Source organism: Ranitomeya variabilis, chromosome 4, assembly GCF_051348905.1.
Source record: "Ranitomeya variabilis isolate aRanVar5 chromosome 4, aRanVar5.hap1, whole genome shotgun sequence".
NCBI lineage: Eukaryota > Metazoa > Chordata > Amphibia > Anura > Dendrobatidae > Ranitomeya > Ranitomeya variabilis.
Window position 1 is genome coordinate 68,764,898 of NC_135235.1, and position 21,412 is coordinate 68,786,309.

The 21,412-nt window shown below is 42.4% G+C and overlaps 1 protein-coding gene across 1 annotated transcript; it reads left to right on the forward strand.

The window, feature by feature from the left end:
* Positions 1-419: 419 nt before the first annotated feature.
* TAF5 (TATA-box binding protein associated factor 5) lies at positions 420-19,824 on the forward strand. The gene is made up of 11 exons (XM_077258673.1): positions 420-926; positions 5,732-5,972; positions 8,185-8,500; positions 8,770-8,933; positions 12,358-12,493; positions 12,606-12,726; positions 13,208-13,337; positions 13,426-13,590; positions 13,794-13,971; positions 14,166-14,343; positions 17,350-19,824. Exons 1-11 carry the CDS (start codon positions 485-487, stop codon positions 17,565-17,567), a joined length of 2,289 nt encoding a protein of 762 aa, XP_077114788.1. The 5' UTR covers positions 420-484; the 3' UTR covers positions 17,568-19,824.
* Positions 19,825-21,412: the final 1,588 nt, after the last annotated feature.

Here is a 21,412-nt window from a genome sequence, read left to right on the forward strand (position 1 = left end):
TGTGGCGTCTGAGAGATTACCGCGTCCTGGAGCATCACGTGACCCGGCAATATTTACTATTTAATATGAACAAAGTAAAAAACAAACTCGGAAAACAACGGCCGAAACGTATCTTTATTTTCTCCATTCCCCGGGACTTAGAATTTTTTCTTTGTTTTTTTTCAGTACATTATACAGTAACGTGAATGGCGCAGTTATGGCTCCTGAAAGAAGGGGAGAAAAAAACCATGAAATGTGGTCAGGTTTTCAAAGGGTTAATCATTTTTATATAGATAAAAACCGCAGAGAAGCCGCACGGCAATGACAGTGCACAGTAACGCATGTTGTGGCGCCAGTCAGACCGCACACTACACAGCCGCCGTCCTCCTGACTACTCCTCCAGCCCTGTCCTCCTGTCAGCAGCCACAGGAGCCCGGAAGTGACCTTCACCACGCCCATGGTAACGTAAAACGCGACGTCGTATAGAATAAACTCCCGCTCCAAGATGGCGGCGGCGCCAGATGAGGCGAGTGTGTCGGTGAAGACGGAGCCCGAGCTCCAGGACGACGTGAAGCAGGAGACCCCGGCGTGTGCCGACAATGAGGAGCCGGCGCTCGGGAACGGGAATGGAGCGTCTCCAAAGGCTCCGAGTCCCCAGGCTGCAGCCCCGGCAGCGGTCACCCCACAGGCGGGGAGCACGGATGCTCCGGACCGGCAGACGCTGCTGGCTGTGCTGCAGTTTCTCAAGAAAAGTAACCTGAAGGAGTCCGCGGACATCCTGCTCCGGGAGACCGGGATCCTGGACGGGGAGGACGCGCCGAGCCTCAGCCCCGAGCAGCCCAGCGAGCAGGATGGCGGGGAGCAGACGCTGCTGAGCCGGGTGACCGCGGGGAGCGGGGGAGCGGCCGCCAACAGCGGAGCCGGCGCGGGGGTCCTGCCGGGGAAAGGTGAGTCCGTGCACGCCCGGGGAGGACCGGCACCGCGCCTGCATGTGTACGCCGAGCCGGCACAAGTCGGCGGTACAGACCGGCCACACGTGTGCGGCATCATATACAGCTAGTGCAGGATCACAGGAGTGTCCTATGTAATGTGTACTAATATAATGTGTATATATAACGTGCATGTAGCATCACAGGAGTGTCCTATATAATGTGTACTAATATAATGTGTATATATAACGTGCATGTAGCATCACAGGAGTGTCCTATATAATGTGTACATATATTACATATGTATGTAGGAGTGTCCTATATAATGTGTACTAATATAATGTGTATATATAACGTGTATGTAGCATCACAGGAGTGTCATAGATCAGCTGTGTACTAAGCTAATATGTACATATATTACGTGTGTGTGGCACCACAGGAGTGTCCTATATAATGTGTACTAATATAATGTGTATATATAACGTGTATGTAGCATCACAGGAGTGTCCTATATAATGTGTACTAATATAATGTGTATATATAACGTGCATGTAGCATCACAGGAGTGTCCTATATAATGTGTACTAATATAATGTGTATATATAACGTGCATGTAGCATCACAGGAGTGTCATAGATCAGCTGTGTACTAATATATTGTGTATATATAACGTGTATGTAGCATCACAGGAGTGTCATAGATCAGCTGTGTACTAATATAATGTGTATATATAACGTGTATGTAGCATCACAGGAGTGTCCTATATAATGTGTACTAATATAATGTGTATATATAACGTGTATGTAGCATCACAGGAGTGTCCTATGTAATGTGTACATATATTACATATGTATGTAGGAGTGTCCTATATAATGTGTACTAATACAATGTGTATATATAACGTGCATGTAGCATCACAGGAGTGTCATAGATCAGCTGTGTACTAATATATTGTGTATATATAACGTGTATGTAGCATCACAGGAGTGTCATAGATCAGCTGTGTACTAATATAATGTGTATATATAACGTGTATGTAGCATCACAGGAGTGTCCTATATAATGTGTATATATAACGTGTATGTAGCATCACAGGAGTGTCCTATATAATGTGTACTAATATAATGTGTATATATAACGTGTATGTAGCATCACAGGAGTGTCCTATATAATGTGTACTAATATAATGTGTATATATAACGTGCATGTAGCATCACAGGTGTGTCATAGATCAGCTGTGTACTAATATATTGTGTATATATAACGTGTATGTAGCATCACAGGAGTGTCATAGATCAGCTGTGTACTAAGCTAATATGTACATATATTACGTGTGTGTGGCACCACAGGAGTGTCCTATATAATGTGTATATATAACGTGTATGTAGCATCACAGGAGTGTCCTATATAATGTGTACTAATATAATGTGTATATATAACGTGCATGTAGCATCACAGGAGTGTCCTATATAATGTGTACTAATATAATGTGTATATATAACGTGCATGTAGCATCACAGGAGTGTCCTATGTAATGTGTACTAATATAATGTGTATATATAACGTGCATGTAGCATCACAGGAGTGTCCTATATAATGTGTACTAATATAATGTGTATATATAACGTGCATGTAGCATCACAGGAGTGTCCTATGTAATGTGTACTAATATAATGTGTATATATAACGTGCATGTAGCATCACAGGAGTGTCATAGATCAGCTGTGTACTAAGCTAATATGTACATATATTACGTGTGTGTGGCACCACAGGAGTGTCCTATATAATGTGTATATATAACGTGTATGTAGCATCACAGGAGTGTCCTATATAATGTGTACTAATATAATGTGTATATATAACGTGTATGTAGCATCACAGGAGTGTCCTATATAATGTGTACATATATTACATATGTATGTAGGAGTGTCCTATATAATGTGTACTAATATAATGTGTATATATAACGTGTATGTAGCATCACAGGAGTGTCCTATATAATGTGTACATATATTACATATGTATGTAGGAGTGTCCTATATAATGTGTACTAATATAATGTGTATATATAACGTGCATGTAGCATCACAAGAGTGTCCTATATAATGTGTACTAATATAATGTGTATATATAACGTGCATGTAGCATCACAGGAGTGTCCTATATAATGTGTATATATAACGTGTATGTAGCATCACAGGAGTGTCCTATATAATGTGTACATATAACATATGTATGTAGGAGTGTCCTATATAATGTGTACTAATATAATGTGTATATATAACGTGTATGTAGCATCACAGGAGTGTCATAGATCAGCTGTGTACTAAGCTAATATGTACATATATTACGTGTGTGTGGCACCACAGGAGTGTCAGATCAGCTGTGTACATATATTACGTGTGTAGCACCACAATGTAATGTTACATATATGATGTATATACTAATGTAGCTAATATGTACAGATTACATGTGCATTTAGGGTTGCACTAATGTAATGTGCTTAGTTACATTACACTAGTATAAATATATACATGTAATTAATGTTTACCTGATACTATATGTGGAATTATACTTGTATAAATGCACACATTACTTGTAAATGTATAGTAATGTAACATGATACATGTATTATACACTATACAGCATGTATAATTCTGACTAATGTACATATATTCTAATAGTGCACATGGTTTATTCTGTAATGCATATTTCTGACTTATACATTTTACAGTCAGTTAACAGATGCTGTGCTCCACTATCGGGGTACAAGCCTCAGGACCCAGGTTATAAACCCTACTAGTCCATAAAGAGGAAAATCTCAGAATAATTCCTATTTTAGAGTTTATTGGGCCGAATTAAGTTGTCACTTTTTATGACCCCATGATTGTCCTCATCACCTTCGATCAGCCTTCTCTTGGATCAGTCCTCTTTTGTATACAATTGAGGAAAAAATCCCATCAGTTTAAAGGCTTGTCTACAATAAAGACCTTTTATTGTCTTATCCCATTTCACACCTTCCTTATCACTTACTCCCTTCACTGACAGCCCAGACTAAGCTCTTATTTCCCTGTGTGTGACACTGTTTACAATTGGAGTTATTCTGCACTGCTCTCATTTTAGCTAACATTGCATACACTGTATACACAGATACATGTAGTAACTTATGTAAGTGTGCTGTATGCCTACTGCAGAGATCTCACACCATGTATACAATGTATCGGATAAATATTTACACTGCACAGATGATACACTTGCATCTTAAAGGTTACATGCCCTTTATAGTCAGGTCTGCTGTGATTTATTCTTGGGTCTGGGAATTTTTGCATAATCCTGGCTATTGTACAATGCTGCCTGCCCACAATCAGGAGTAGTAGTGTTTTGGATGTAGCATACTTTCACTGCATTCTACATAAATGCATGTGTTTTTGGAAATACGCAGATTTACAGCATTTAATGAATGTTTATTGGGGAAAATACAGGAGACTAGCATCCCCACTACAGAACTTGAAATGCTGCGGCTTGGAAACCCACACCGCGGGTGAGTATACGCTGTGGTAAATGGATGCACAGTAGGCCTGGGATTTCTATAAATGCTTGTAATGTAGAACACAGCAAAAATACGTATTGTCCAAAACGCTACTATTGCCGATCATGGGCACGCAGCCTTACAGGAAGGTAATGTTCCTCTATATTGGATGCAGGTTTTTTTTCACATTGCTTTTCATTTTATTCCATATTTTCTGAATACAGCCGCATCTCTGGTAACTCAATTATGTGCAACATCATCTCCATAGTGATCACAGGTTCATTTACTTTGCCCATAACAAGCATTTTTGGATTGCTTACATCTTCGGTTTCTTTCATTAAAGGGAACCTGTCACCAAATTTGGCTGATGAGATACAGCCACCACCTTTCAGGCCTGATATTAAGATTTCTGTAATGTTGTGTATCTGCCCCTAACCCGACCTGAAAGAGAGGAAAAAGCTTTTATCGTACACTCCTGTGGGTCTGTCTGGACTGAGGGGTGTCGCTGGGCTTGGTCCGGCACCTCCAATCTTCTTGAGATCACTACCCTCCTTCTTGCTTCGCATGGATGATGCATCCTACATCATCCACATAGGCTCCCCGGCATCACGCTCATGCCCTGACTAGTGCAGAGTAAAGTACGGCAGTGTGGATATGCGCTGGGGCTTTTTGACTTTTCCTGGCTCCTCAGCAGGACATAGAAGTACGCTTATGCAGGAGTGTGATGCCGGAAGCCTGTGTGGATGATATAGGGACGCATCTTCCTCATGAAGCAAGAAGGAGAATGACATTGTGATAAGATGGGGGGCCCCTGACCACTAACCAGATGAATCAGAACCTGGCTACATGATTGCAGCCAGGACTGTGTTTCTCTGAAACACTGCGGCACTTCGGAAAAGTCAGTTTTAAGTTCTTGTTGGAAGAGACGAGAAGTCTGCTTACTGCTCCATGTGATTGACAAGTTTCTCCAGTGTATGTACAATGGGAGAGACGTGTAAATCACTGGGGCGGGGAGAAGCCAAAGCAGTCATCTAGCCTTTCTTGGTCAGCTCTTCAAAGTATGACTTTTCTGAAATGCCAGTGTTTCGGAGAACTGTATAACTGGCTGCAATTAAGCAACCAAGCTTTGATTCATGCCGCACCCAAGGAAGTTATGAATCAGCTGATAGGTTCCCTTTAAAGATCTGTTGCCTTAATGGATAGTTGGTATTTGTTTTTTTTCCCATTTGTCATGTGTACATTTAAATATAGTTTTCATGTCATTCCAACAATCTGGATTCTTTTCTCTCTTCAGCTCCATTGAATAGCGGCCCCCAAGATCAGCCCGACGTCAGCGCTGTTCTGTCTGCCTACACCCAGCAAGGGGATCCAGCCCTGTATGAGGATTATTACAGTAGTCTGAAGAGATTCATAGAGTCTGTCCTGGACTGTCATCGAGCGGAGCTGTCTCAGCTATTCTACCCATTGTTTGTACATATGTATCTGGAGCTTGTATACAACCAGCATGAAAATAAAGCCAAATCTTTCTTTGATAAGTGAGTACAATGACACTCAACCTGGCTACTATAAGCTTAGTTATTATTTGGAAAGGGGGAAGGGAATGCATTGCTAACTCTGGTGGATAGGTACCGTCACATTTAGCGATGCTGCAGCGTCACTGTGTGGTCGCTGGAGAGCTGTCACACAGACAGCTCTCCAGCGACCAACTATGCGAAGTCCCCTGGTAACAAGGGTAAACATCGGGTTACTAAGTGCAGGGCCGCGCTTAGTAACCCGATGTTTACCCTGGTTACCAGCGCAAACGTAAAAAACCAAACACTACATACTTACATTCCGGTGTCTGTCCCCCGGCGCTGTGCTTCTCTGCACTGTGTAAGCGCCAGCCGGAAAGCACAGCGGTGACGTCACCGCTGTGCTCTGCTTTCCGGCCGGCGCTTACACAGTGCAGAGAAGCACAGCGCCGGGGGACAGACACCGGAATGTAAGTATGTAGTGTTTGGTTTTTTTACGTTTGCGCTGGTAACCAGGGTAAACATCGGGTTACTAAGCGCGGCCCTGCACTTAGTAACCCGATGTTTACCCTGGTTACCAGTGAAGACATCGCTGAATCAGCATCACACACGCCGATTCAGCGATGTCTACGGGAGATCCAGCGACGAAATAAAGTTCTGGCCTTTCTGCTCCGACCAACGATGGCACAGAAGGATCCTGATCGCTGCTGCCTGTCAAACACAACGATATCGCTATCCAGGACGCTGCAACGTCACGGATCGCTAGCGATATCGTTCAGTGTGAAGGTACCTTATGGCAAAGCAGAGGATTGGGCATGTTAAACACATTCATGCCCATTCCTTGCTTCAACCATTGCAAATGATTGGACGGTCTAAGGCTGCCGTCACACTAGCAGTATTTGATCAGTATTTTACATCAGTATTTGTAAGCCAAAACCAGGAGTGGGTGATAAATGCAGAAGTGGTGCATATGTTTCTACTATACTTTTCCTCTAATTGTTCCACTCCTGGTTTTGGCTTACAAATACTGATGTAAAATACTGACCAAATACTGCTAGTGTGACGGCATTAACTGCACATCGAGTATGTATATTAGTATGGTACCTACTTGCCCTCAAACTGCACCAACCGCACAGAAGAGTGGTAATACTTCACTTCTACAATAGTTCACCATATAAGGGGGAAGTCCGGGGTTGGTCAGTTGTCGGCAGTTATGTATCCATTAAATTGTGTAATTAAAAGCGTTTTCTCACAATAAGACTTTCATTGCCTATACACATGATAGGGGTGAATGTCTAAGGCTATGTGCACATGTTCTGGATTTTTCGCATTTTTTCGACGGTTTTCCGCTGCAAAAATGCTTAAACGCTTACATTAAGCATCCCATCATTTTTAATGCATTCCGCAATTTTTGTGCACATGTTGCATTTTTTTCCACGATAAAAACGCATCGTGGAAAAAACGCAGCATGTTCATTAATTTTGCGGATTTTTTGCAGATTTCCCGCTATATTATTGCATTGGGAAGTTCCGTGAAAAATCCGCCAAAAAAAAAAAAAAAAAAAAAGCGAAAAATACGCGTTCGGATTTCCTGTGAAAGTAGTACAGATTTGCTCAGGAGAATTCTGCACACTTTCCTGAGCGTGGGCACATAGCCTTCTTGCTGGGATCCTTATCAATCAATGGAAAAGGATTCTGGAGTCCTTTTTGCTACCTCCACTTCTCACTGTGGTTGTGTCTTTGAATGCAACATATGTACATTATTCCTCAGTTCAATGTCTACGGGCTGATGGACACAATCCTGAAATTATAAGTCCCTATTGTCACCTTGGACATTGAATGAAGCGTCTAGGGGCGCATGCGTGTGTGGGGGAGACATCCCTCTGTTCTCTGTATGCTAAAATAGGGGATATGGATAGGAGGTGCCTTCAGAAGAGTATACCTTAAGGATAAGGCCACATTGTGACTTTTTATAATGTTATTGACTGATTTTTAACTATTTATCTACCGTTAGTCCAAAGCAAAGCTGCAGTCCTCTCAATAGCATGCAACTATGGTGCTTTTATACAACTGAATTGAGTTTTTGCACTTGTGGTTTTCTTCCAATCTCTGGCGTCTTGGCTGTGTCCCCTTTTTTCTAGCTCCTCACATTCAACTTATGTCCTAATGACAAGTATAAAGAACATATTGCTTATTTATTATATACCACAATTTTTTTTTTCTGTGCTTTCTTATAGATTTCACGGAGACCAGGAATGTTACTATGAAGATGATCTGCGGATTTTGGTCAGCCTCACTAAAAAAGAGCACATGAAGGGAAACGAGACCATGCTTGACTTTAGGACGAGCAAATTTGTTTTGCGAATATCCCGGGACTCTTATCAGCTGCTGAAGCGTCATCTACAGGAGAGGCAGAACAATCAGATCTGGAGCATAGTCCAGGAACATCTGTATATTGATATCTTTGATGGCATGCCACGTAGCAAGCAACAGATTGATGCAATGGTGGGCAGCCTCTCCGGAGAAGCAAGAAGGGAAGCAAATAAAGTCAAGGTTTGTGCTATTAAGAGGAAACTATTGTATAAAGTGACCCCCTTGGGCAGAAGCGAACAATCATCCCTTTCCTAGACAGAAGGTATTTTCCTTGGCTCCTGTCAATCTAGAGATCTTTCCTCTACTGTTCGCCAGCATGTTTTTTCAGCAGTGGCAAAGTGTTAAGATTTCTTTGCTCCCTATAATGTAGCACTGGTGTGTCCTAGCCCTGTCCGTTCGATGAAGATCCTAGGTCGACGGAGCTTTATTAACTTTTATTCCTTTTATAGGTGTTTTATGGTCTTCTAAAAGAGCCGGAGATTGAGGTGCCCTTGGATGACGAAGATGAAGAAGGGGAAAATGAGGAAGGCAAGCCAAAGAAAAAGAAGCCAAAAAAGGATAGTATTGGTTCAAAAAGTAAGAAGCAGGACCCTCATGCTCCTCCGCAGAATAGGTATGGGGGTTTAGGTATTTATCATTTTGACAATTCAGATTCTGGCTATTTTTTATTTTTTTTGTGATTTTAAAACTTTGGATTCCTGCTAAAGGAAGGGTATCTAGTGAACACGACCCCTATATATGTTTTATGCATCAGGAGAGAGGTTCTTGAGTGCTGATCCAGAAGCCTTTTCATTGCAGCTTTATAAACATACAGATTGTCCTCAAAAACCTGAACACAAGAAATTATGCCGCCTTGGATCTAAGCGATCACAACTACATTTAAAAGGACTCAGTTTGAGAAGCAAAGTTTAAATATGTAATATACCAAGTTATATAACTTATAAACTTTCACACAATTTACTCAGATTTTATTTACCGAAGGGGCCAGAATCTCCTGATATCTGCTTTGGCCATGGCATCACTTAATCATAGTATTGCAGTGCTCTGTAAGCAGGGGCTGGCTTATTGAGTTTCCGTATCTAAGCCACCTCACCCTTTTCATTTTTTTATGCATCGGCCATGACCAAAGGGGGCTAGCTTAACTGTTCAAATAATGTAGTAATTAACTCCCTATTTGTGCGCAGCGTTGCTTAATTTTCACTATAAAAGCTTGGCCCCACGTGGACTGGACTCATCCATTTTGTTTAATAGTTAACAATTTATTTGAATGGCAGGCAAATATAGTATGGTTTCCTGCAGGAGACAAATGTATGGCTGATTACTAGGTTGTGAAATGCTGCTTTGCATCCTAGAACTTAATTTCAAGGTCGACTTTAACCCCTTAATGACAGCCAATACGTCTTTTAACTGAGATATAAGAGAATAGCATCCCCATACAGGTGACAATCCAGCAGCTCTCGGCTGTACACTATAGCTGACAACTTGCTGCATCAGCCACGATCAGTGTTTGCACCTTCCAAATCTGTTTAACCCTTTAGATGCTGCTGTCAAGTGACTACATCATAAAAATGGTTAACAGAGTGTGGGGGCTTCCTATTTATCCCAATTGGTGCCCTGAGATCATGATTGTGTGGTCCTGATGTTTGCCATGGCAGTTCATGACCAAATAGTGGCCTTAGAGTCTGATGGCTGTTGTAACCTGTTCAGAAGTTAGCGGCATTTAGGTGGTGAAAATACACATTTTCATTTGTCATGCCACTTTGCATTAATTCCTGAAAATCACCTGAAGGGTTAATAAACTACCTAACTGCAGCTTTCAATATGTCGGGTGGTGCTGTTTTTAAAATGGTATCACTTTTGGGGGTTTCCCAATATATGGGACCCCTAAAGGCACTTCAAACATGGATAGGTCCCTATAAAAATACATTTTGCAAATTTCCGTGAAAAAATGAAAAATTGCTGCTACATTTTTAAACCTCCTCCTAAAATGCTAACAAAATAAAAGAACATTTTACAAATGGTGCTGATGTAAAGTAGGCATGTGGGAAATGTTATTTATTAATGTTTTGCTGTGGTGTGACTATCTGGCTTAAAGGGATAATCAATCAAAGTTGTTAAAAAATTAGCAATTTTCAATTTTTCTCAAATTTCTGACTGTTTTTTATAAATAAACACAAAATATCGCCTTAAATTTACTATTATAAAGTATAATGTGTCACGAAAAAACATTCTCAAAATCACTGGGATTTGTTGAAGCGTTCCAGAGTTACCACATAAATTCAGTGGTCAGATTAAAAAAAATTGGCTCCGTCACTAAGGGGTTAAAATATATATCTTATTGTGTTGGCATTGGTTATGTTGACCTTATTCTAAGGGGTAACTAATGTATAGCCACAAGATGATGATAAATGTTCATTTGCTAGGGGCCCTATCTCTTAGACCCCATTGTTTATATATATATATATATATATATATATATATACACATTGAAATATGGTATCACACGTCAATGTCTTTAGTGTAGAAGAGCTGTGATTAAAACGCGTAATTGGAGCCTGTGATTTGTTGTATACTGTTTTTTTTTTTTTGTTTGTTTTTTCCGTTTCTCCTCGGTCATCACTGACCCATAGTTTCATTGAGCCATACACTCCGATTTAAAACTGATCAATGACACTTGGATCGTACCATGCGCTCATCTGTTTTACAAACTGTCATTAAAGTTATGAGGATCCAAGTTTAATGTTTCTGACTGATCCATTAAGATGGGGATGGAGACTTATCAAGAGTTTGACCTGAGTCTACAGTGTGCCGTGTTTTCCTATTGAGCTACTGGGAGTTGTCTTGTAGTGGCCATGCCTCTGTTCCGTACACTATAACCTACAGCTTTTTGCCACATATGAAGTGAAAGTTAAAGGCAATCTGTCAGTAGGAACAACCCTACTAAGCGGTCTATATGGGCATGTAGGACCTATAAAATGACACCTTGATACCTGCGATCTGATATCATTTTACAGAGAAATCCAGTGTGAGCCTTGTAGGTTAGGGGAGTAGTCTGTCACTACACGTCTCACACTGGTAACCCCTTTCATTTACAATAAGCTCTGGAGGCAGATTCTCAGGGAGATCTATGTCGGTCCCATAGATCTTAACAGCTCACTATATAAATTAAGAAAAATGTGGATTTCTTTGGAATAAGACATCAGATCACTTAGTTAGCTTCCTATGACCTACATATCCATGTAGACAGCTTAGGAGTGTTGATCCTACTGACAGATTTGCTTTAAAGGGGTATTCCCATCTCCAAGATCATACCCCAATATTTAGATGTGATTATTAGCAAGTACCTCCAGTTATAAATGTATAGTTCTTCTGATTTACCTCATGTGCTGGGCATTTCAGTAGCTTTTAGTATCCATGATTACAACCGCAAACCGCTAACTAACGGTAACTATGAGTGGATGTAATCATGGATGCCTAAGCTACTGCTGTGCCCTGCGCATGGGGTAAATGACGTAGCAAATCAGAAGAACTATACTACATTTCTAATTGGAAGTACTTGCTAATATCATATCTAAATATTGGGGTAGAATTGTAGGGATTGGAATACCCCTTTTAACCTTGTATGAGTTAAATTTGGATGGAACTCTGATTTAACAAGTTGTGTTTTTTTTTTAAAAATTTTTTTTTTATTTTCCATCTATCTAATTGATCTCCATAGACTTTAATTGGCCGAGTCTGATTCTCAAAATGGATGAGAATAGGACCTGCTCCAAGTCTCACGGATCAGACACATGGATGAGTTTTCAAAACTGATGTGTGTGAATTAATGAAATATGGGTCTGTGAAAAAACCCTACAGCTCACAGATGTGTGAATGTAGCCTTAGCATGCACACAATGCAGCTGCATGGGAGAAACCAATCACAGAAGGTTACACCTCCACCAGTTTTGTATTTTTACCTGTATCCTGTTGGAATTCTGAATTACATTTGTTAATACATTTTTTTTCATTGCATTTTCATTTTGTTTTTACTCTTAGGATACCTCTCCCAGAGTTGAAAGATTCTGACAAACTTGATAAAATCATGATAATGAAGGAAGCAGCGAAGCGTGTGCGACTTGGTCCAGACTTTTTACCGTCAATATGTTTTTACACATTTCTCAATGCATATCAAGTATGTTGAAAATGTCCCCTCACCTACTTTTTCTTTAATCAGATTTAAAAAAAAAAAAAGTGGGGAAAAATGGCGCTGCCCATGTATAAAACTGTTCCTAATTTCCATGCAGGGCCTTACCGCAGTGGATGTCACTGATGATTCCAGCATGATCGCAGGAGGCTTCTCTGATTCCACCGTGCGTGTCTGGAGTTTGACGCCTAAAAAATTACGTAGTGTTAAAAGCACATCTGGTAAGAAACTTTTATTCCACCTCTGTACAGCACAGGATTGTATTTTAGAACTTAAGCCAATGGTAGAGCAGTAAGCCTTGAGAAAAGCTACTGAATAATACAGGCTCATGCCTATAGTAACTTTTTAAAGGGGTTGTCCTGTTATGACAAACAAGGAGTCCTCTCATGAGGCAGATGAGGGCTGCTCTGTAATTTGTGTGGACCAATGATCCATGTCTGTAATACACGGCTAGTTAAAGCCTCTCCTATTGATCACTGTTTGGCCTCTATTTTCTGAAGGCTTTAATCAGGCCGATCAAGTAAAGCAGGACATAAAACTAAACCTAAAACCACTACTTTGGGCATGGTTGTGGATACTTTGTGGAGTTTTGCCACCTCTCAACCTAAGTGAAGACCTTTTGCAAATGCAGAACCCATTTGTCTTAAGTTGCTGAATATCTAAAGTACCGTATCTAATTTAATTTTTTTTTCCCCTGTCAAGATCTTAACTTGATTGACAAGGAATCAGATGACGTATTGGAGCGAATTATGGATGAGAAAACCGCCAGTGAGATTAAAGTCTTATTTGGTCACAGTGGTCCTGTATATGCAACCAGCTTCAGCCCAGACAGGTGAGAGGAATATGGTCAGCATGAAACGTGATGACTGGAAAGCATCCATAGTTCATACATGTGTATCTATATAACTCTTGTCTTCTAGGAACTACTTATTATCCAGTTCAGAAGACGGCACTGTCCGGCTATGGAGTCTGCAGACCTTCACCTGCCTGGTAGCATACAAAGGTCACAACTATCCTGTATGGGATGCACAGTTCTCTCCATTTGGTTATTACTTTGTTTCTGGAGGACATGATAGAGTTGCACGGTAAGAGTGTGTGTGTGTTACTGAATTTGTGTACACTTACACCATATCTGGCGCCGTCATATTTATTCATTTAATCCATAGTGATCATGTAGTGGCAAAATAATTTGCAGAGAAACGATTTCTTCTTAACTACACATTTCTGTACAGAACGTGTGACTGAATTCTGTAAATATACCTAACTTTACCCTTGTTGCCATTTTCAGCTTATGGGCCACTGACCACTATCAGCCACTTCGTATATTTGCTGGCCATTTGGCAGATGTCATAAGTACTCGTTTCCATCCAAATGCTAACTACATAGCCACTGGCTCTACAGACAGGACAGTCCGGCTATGGGATGTTCTCAATGGGAACTGTGTAAGGATCTTTACTGGACACAAGGTAACGTACAAACACCTCCAGCTTTTGGTTGTTGTATTTAGACCTAGTGCCTATTAAAACTATGGAAGATGCTTGAATCTTGATTTATATATGATATGTATATATTCTGCTGTAGGATTGAGACCTGATCAATGATTTCTATTTCTCTGAAAACTTTGGATGCCGATTGATATGCGACTTGTATATTTCTGCAGGGACCTATTCACTCCTTGACCTTTTCTCCTAATGGAAAGTTTCTAGCCAGCGGGGGAGCAGATGCCAGAGTCTTGCTTTGGGACATTGGCCATGGATTGATGGTTGAAGAGTTAAAGGGTCACTCAAACACAATCTATGCACTTAAATTTAGTCGTGATGGAGAAATTTTAGCATCAGGTATGTTTAACTTTTTCAACACTTAGATGTTGCCAGATAATTTAATATTTGTATCTGTTTGAATTTCTTAAGCTCTAATTAAAATGAGCGTTTATTCAGTTAGTGTGCTGCCCAGTTAGTGTGCTGCCTATGCACATAGGTTTCCCTTTTTGCGACAAACCAGTAGTTCATGTGGGGAAAAGCAGCGTTCACTAGTCTGGGCCTGGGAATCGGGGTAGTGCATCTCCACAGCAGGCGGCCCCGGCACTTATCCTCTATGTATGTATGCATGCCAGTGTAGCGCCCCCACTGCCGCGGGGCCGAGGGGTACCCGGTACCGGGCCTCTGAGTCTCTGCTCTGGGGTTGTCACGGTGGCTGGACCCGGTCCGTGACCCTGCTGAGGGGCGTACAATGAAGGTGGAGGGTGTAGTGGTGATGTTATGATGTGGTGCAGGCCGCAGTAAATAACGAGGACACCAGGTTGCAGTCTCTTTACCTCTTTACTGAAGGCTTCAGGATCCTCAGTCCGGAATACGGTTAACCAGGCTGCGCAAGTCCGGCCGGTCCGATGGCACCTCCAGAGTTCCCTTTGCAGGTGGAAATCTGTGCCTACCTTCTAGCGCTTGTGTGTTGTGGTCCTCCCCTGCTGTGCTTACGGGATAGTCCCCACAACTGTTGTCTGTTTCTGAAGTTCCCTCACAACTCGATTATGATGTTCTTCTTCGTCCCCCAGATCATATGGCTAGGACGCACCCGTATGACGGGTAGGCTCGGAGCTCTTCCGGGACCCTAGAGTCACCACTTTCCAGTTGTTGCCCCCTATGTCTTATTAGGTGATTTGAGTGAGACAGCCCGCCTATAACTGACTGTCCTGCCGTAGGTTTGAAGTAAGGCCTGGAGCTCAATACTTCCTCGGCGTTCCGGCCACCGGCTACGCGCCTCAGTAGGATGTTGCCTCGTCTTACAGCACGACTCCTACTGGTATTCTCCTTGTTGCGTTGATCTCGTTTCTCACTCAGCACAATAAACCTCGCTTCTTGTCCTTTCTTGGGGTACCGCCGCAAGGAAGTGCAGGCGCGGTCCCTTTATGTTCTCTCTGGTTCGCTAGGTCTCTGCCAGGATCCCACCCCTGACAAGGACCCCCCTGAGTCTCTCCCCGCAACACCCTCTGCCACAGGATGTTGCCTGTTCGATTCCCAGTCAGCTTCTCTCTAACTTCCTATCTAACCCCTAGTTTTACCAGTATGTGAGGAGTGGCCTAATACATAGCGCCCTTAGCTCCCCCTGGAGGCCAGACTGTGAAGTGCATTGGTGTCTGTGATACCTGGTCAGGTGGACTCCTTCAGTGCCATCAGATGTACCATAGCTCCCCTTAGCGGCGGAGCATCAGTACTGCAACGACCAGGACTCTGGGGTGCTGCACCAGCAGAGCTGGTCATACAGATGTCACTGGCTTGAGTATAAGAGAACCCTGGCTTTGGGCCTTATTCACACATCTGTGTTTTTTTAAACAGATAAGTCAAAAGAAAAATGGTAACGTTGTTGTGTTTTGAATCAGTGCGTCATCCGCCTATGGTCCTTGTCTGTTTTTACTTTGTGTATCAGTGTTTTTAAGGACGGAAATATAAATGACAGCTTCTCTTTTCCAATGATTAAATACAGATGGGTACACTGCCATCTCTGTGCTGTACGTGTTTTTCACAAACCCATAGATTTGTATTGGCACTTTGTCTGTGATACTGGAAAAATCAGACTTGTCCCTGAGTTTTGCACAGACCTAAGGTTTGTGCAAAAACACATGAACAGCACAATATATTAGAATGTGTATGTGTTTGTATTTTCCCGATTAGAACACACGTTTGTGCAACATAGACATGTGAATGAGGCCTTTATTTATTTATTTTTTGTCACTAAAACAAACACTGGCTAAATGTATGTAAATCGATAGGAATCGCATTGGAAACACTTGTTGTGTTTTTCTCCCCAGCACTACCCTCTTTGTAGAACTTTTGTTCTTGTGTACGTTTCACCCATTTTCTGATTGGGAAGGATCCTAGCGCTGATCTTGTATACTGTGCAGAATCTCTGCTCTCATTGAGATCATGGAGTAACCAAAATACAACTGACCTAGTTAAGGTACCTTCACACTAAGCGACGCTGCAGCGATATCTACAACGATGCCGATCGCTGCAGCGTCGCTGTGTGGTCGCTGGAGAGCTGTCACACAGACAGCTCTCCAGCGACCAACGATGCCGAAGTCCCCGGGTAAACATCAGGTTGCTAAGCACAGGGCCGCGCTTAGTAACCTGATGTTTACCCTGGTTACCAGTGTAAATGTAAAAAAACAAACACTACATACTTACATTGCCGTGTCTGTCGCGTCCCCCGGCGTCCGCTTCTCTGCACTGTGTAAGCGCCGGCCCTAAAGCACAGCGGTGACGTCACCGTTGTGCTTTGCTTTCCGGCCGGCGCTGACACATTCAGTGCAGGAAGCTCTGAGCAGCAGCGCGGACGCCGGGGACGTGACAGACATCAGAGGGTGAGTATGTAGTGTTTTTTTTTTTTACTTTTACAATGGTAACCAGGGTAAATATCGGGTTACTAAGTGCGGCCCTGCGCTTAGTAACCCGATATTTACCCTGGTTACCATTGTAAAACATCACTGGTATCGTTGCTTTTGCTGTCAAACACGACGATACACGGCGATCTGACGACCAAATAAAGTTCTGAACTTTCAGCAACGACCAGCGATATCACAGCAGGATCCAGATCGCTGCTGCGTGTCAAACACAACGATATCGCTATCCAGGACGCTGCAACGTCACGGATCGCTGTCGTTATCGCTGCAAAGTCGTTTAGTGTGAAGGTACCTTTAGAAGTGAGTTTTTTTTTTTTTTTTTTTTTTTTTCTTAAACAGGCTTTTGAGCATTTTACTCTGCAATGAATTGGCTGGAATCCTAGCCAATCTTTCCCTATAATTCCATTCTGATCACTGATTTTTTTTTTTTCCCCTCTATCCATTATAGGATCCATGGATAATACAGTTTGTTTATGGGATGCAGTAAAGGCTTTTGAAGATTTGGAGACTGATGACTTTACAAGTGCCACAGGTCATTTAAACTTACATGAAAATTGCCAAGACTTATTACTTGGTTCCTACTTGACAAAATCCACCCCTGTTATCCATCTTCATTTCACAAGGCGAAACCTCCTAATGGCTGCAGGAGCGTATGGCCCACAATAAGCCAATGCACTTAAAAGACTAATACAGAGGGAAAAAAACCCAGATGTGTCCAGCCACGGGCAAAGGCCAACTTATGCAATGAAGTTACCAAATGCGATTCAGATGTCAATTTCTGCAAGATCATCTTGCATTCACTGCGCTGCCTTGTTTGCTTTATGGACTGGCTATGTGTAAAGCTATGGAGCTCAAGTGTATGCGGAAATGGTGCTGTGATCGAATGACCGTTATATTAAGCACTGAGTGCTTGTGTACATGTAAAACTGTGTATCATAAATGCTGATTCTGTGGTGGTCCCAGATTTCAGGAGCTATACTAAATCTGCTATAGTGCAATTTTTGCAGACTGGGGCATGGAGAAGCCTGTACATTAAAGGTCCATCAGTGGAAGTGCCTCACTATTTTGCCATCCTATTATTTTCAGTGGAGTGACTTTGTCCAGCTCCTCCTGTTTATCAGGAATTGGTAGTGGCCTTGCTGCTGAAATCCTCAAATAACACGTCAGGTTGTATGATGTGACAGTGAGGCTAAACCTTGTGCCGATTCAGGGGGTACATGAGCAGCATAAACGTGTCCATCTCGGGGCTGTGGCTTCTTGTGGAAAATGCACGTTGGCCAATATGAGATGTGAACATAGCCTATGGAAAAGCCAATCACTTACCTCTGACTGAGGTGGACTAGAGGATTTAGTCCTCCAAATTGTATAAAGAAAACCTCAGATTTTTAAAACGAATGTGAATCAGTAAAAAAATATATATTAAGGGTGGGCATTAAACACAGTGCTGTGCAAATCTTAAGTTGGGGGAAAGACTGTTTTTTACCTTTTTTATTTATTTTTTTTAACGAAATGCAAAGTGAATGAACAAGACAAATCTTTTCAATATTTGGTGTGCCTGTCCTTTTGCCTTCATAACCACATCAATTCTTCTAGGTACTCAGTTTTTAAAGGAACTTTACAGGGAGTTTGTTCCAAACATCTTGGTGAACTAACCAAAGATAATCTGTGGATGGAGCTTGAGTAAATACTTCTGTATCTTCATACAATCCCAGTTTTAATGTTGTGATCTGGGCTCTGTGGGGGCCACATCATCACTTCAGGACAGGTGGTGTTTTTTACACTGATAGTTCTTAATGACATGCTCGAAATTTATTCTACAGCAGGTCACTGACCCCAAACCTACTACCAATCGGATTCCTCCATGCTGGTATTGCATGATGAATAAGTATCTGCCTGTATTTATCACTGAGGACAACATTTATCCTGACCAAATCTATTGCAGCCCCAAACTTGCAAGGAACCACAATACCTCACTATTGACTACAGATGCTCATTATGTTATTGCGCTCTAGCATGTTGATCTCCTAGTTCCTGTGTTGTGCCTTGCTTTGTCTTGTTTCCTTGTCAGATGGATGGGTTTTGACTGCAATTTGCCCATGAAGACCACTTCTGGACAGTAGCTAGGACTCGCTAGTTCCTGAGGGTATGTGCACGATTCCACAGCGGTTTACACCTGCTCCATAATAGCAATCTGCAGGTGGAATCCACACAAAATCCACAAAAAAAAACCCACAGCAAATCCAGTGTGGTTTACCTGCAGATTTACCAAAGACGAACGGATTTGCACAAGTGCCATCTGCAGATCTGGGGTTAGGTCTCCAAGATGTTTGGAACACCCTCTTTGCAGAGTTTCTGCAAAAACTAAGTGGAGCTAGTACAATTTATGCTGTTTTTGAAGGCAAACTATGGTCACAAAATTATTTCTTCATTTAATTTTACAAATTGACAAACTGTGAAAACATTGTTTAAAAGATTCTCAGTTTGCAATTTACCTGCTTAAGGTTTGCATGATACTGTGTATCAATTGAAGCTGTACTATAATCTCTGCTTTCATGAATTTGTATATTGTCTTGTTTACTTTTGTACACTAGCTGCACAGTTTTTATCTATTTATTATCTATTTAGCATCTTTGAGAAAATATATAAAACATTAAGGCTATATGGATGTTATCATAACTTCTGGATCTTTTTGGAGCAGTAGTCCAGGAAGGTTAAAAAAAAAAAATGTATACCAAGAATGGTCGCTATGACCTGTGTAACACAGTAGCGCAGGCATAGGGATGCATTTATAATAAATGTCAAGGTCTGTAGCAGATCTTTTCTATATGTGACCTTGTTCAATGGTGCATTTTTTTATTTTCTGGGTTATTCTTGCTAAAAAAAAAAAAAACCACAAAAATGTTTAACTTGAGTATGGGTTTTTTCTTAGTCTAGCTTGGAGTCCTTTTCTTCACTCAGACACATTGCTACTTTTTTCACACCATGTGAATGGTGTGTTCCCATTGAAACTTATTCAAAGAATATTTGTAGTTTGTTATAGTGGCAAATCCACTCCAATAGTTTATTAACATACCCAACTATACAGATTTTGTGGATTTGACATAATTTTCTTTTAAGGCGACAGCAGTGTTACAAGAGTTTCTCCCAAAAATTTGTTCCATACATATGAATGTTTTTTTTTTTTGAAGACTCGATTGATTGCACATTTAATATTCAATTTCTCTATCGCCTCATTGGGGGACACAGGAACCATGGGTCTATGCTGCTGTCACTATGCATAAAAAAAAAAAGATCGCTCCTCATCTGCAGTGTACACCCCACCGCCTGGCATTATGAACCTCCGTTTAGCTTAGTGTCAGTAGGAGGTGGACACGGGTCTTTTATTAGACCCTTATCTACCTCAAATGTGCGTCTTTCCCTTTCAGGTTTCCGGAGGGATACAGTGTGAATGGTCACACCTGTAATCCCACAATGTGGACTATGAGTACAGCGTGTACTGCCACCCCGTATCCTCATAGATCCCACAGCAGGACCAAGACCCCTAACACAGAGTGTTGAGGAGATTCAGACCGGTCCTTGCTCCGTCTCCCACACACTCGCCCTCCAGAGCCTGTCGGTTGGTGGAGACGAGGACATCCATCAGCATCTGGACGTCTAATCTTATTCCCTGGGCTGAGGTTCCACTCTTTCTCTTCCAGGACACTACCTTCATGAGTGATCCAAGCGATGTGGAATGAATGAGGTGAGTATTCATTAGCCCCCCTCCTCAGATAGGGACTGTTCTGGCTGGGGGCGCAGGGCTCCTTCAGGGTTACCTGGAGGCTCTTCCCAGCGGTTTCCTTTTACGTCGCGTCTTGTGCCACATCTGCCCTACAGCTCTCCCAGGGGGTCGCCTCTGCGTCTGGGGAAGGCCTTTTGCATGCGGCCCCGCTTTTTTTCCCCCCTCGGCGGCCGGCAGGCGCTCTGTCTTCCACCTCACAGACGATTGCCGGTTACTAATTTAGTCCCCGGCTTCTGTTCGGGCCTAGTTCACCGCCGTGACTCCGACCCCTTCCCCTCTCCTTCGGGCGGGCTTTTCTCCCGTCAGTCTTTCACCTCATTTTCCTGTTTCTCCGGCGAGCTCCGCTCACTGGCGCCATCCTTGTCCTCCCGGATTGCATGTCTAGCCCTGCCCACTCCTCCCAACATAGTAGCGAGCTCACCTGCTGCGCTCGGCGCCTTCTTGGTCCCCCGGGGGTCTGATGACTGGCTCTGCCCGCTCCTTTGCAAGACTCCGGAGTCAGCGATTTCGGTTCCCTACCGCATGGTTGGCTCCGCCCCCTCTTCCGGCCATGGAGAGCGTGGGCTTTTTGCTACCCCATGCCCACAGTGTGACCCTGCATCTCCTTGCGGTCGCCATTTTCGGCGTGGGATTTGGCGCTGATTCTTCTGCAAGGACCTGCTTTATCTTCGCAGCCTACAACCGGAAAGCTACAGGATGTAAGTAGCTCTGCACTGCAGACTGACTCTCC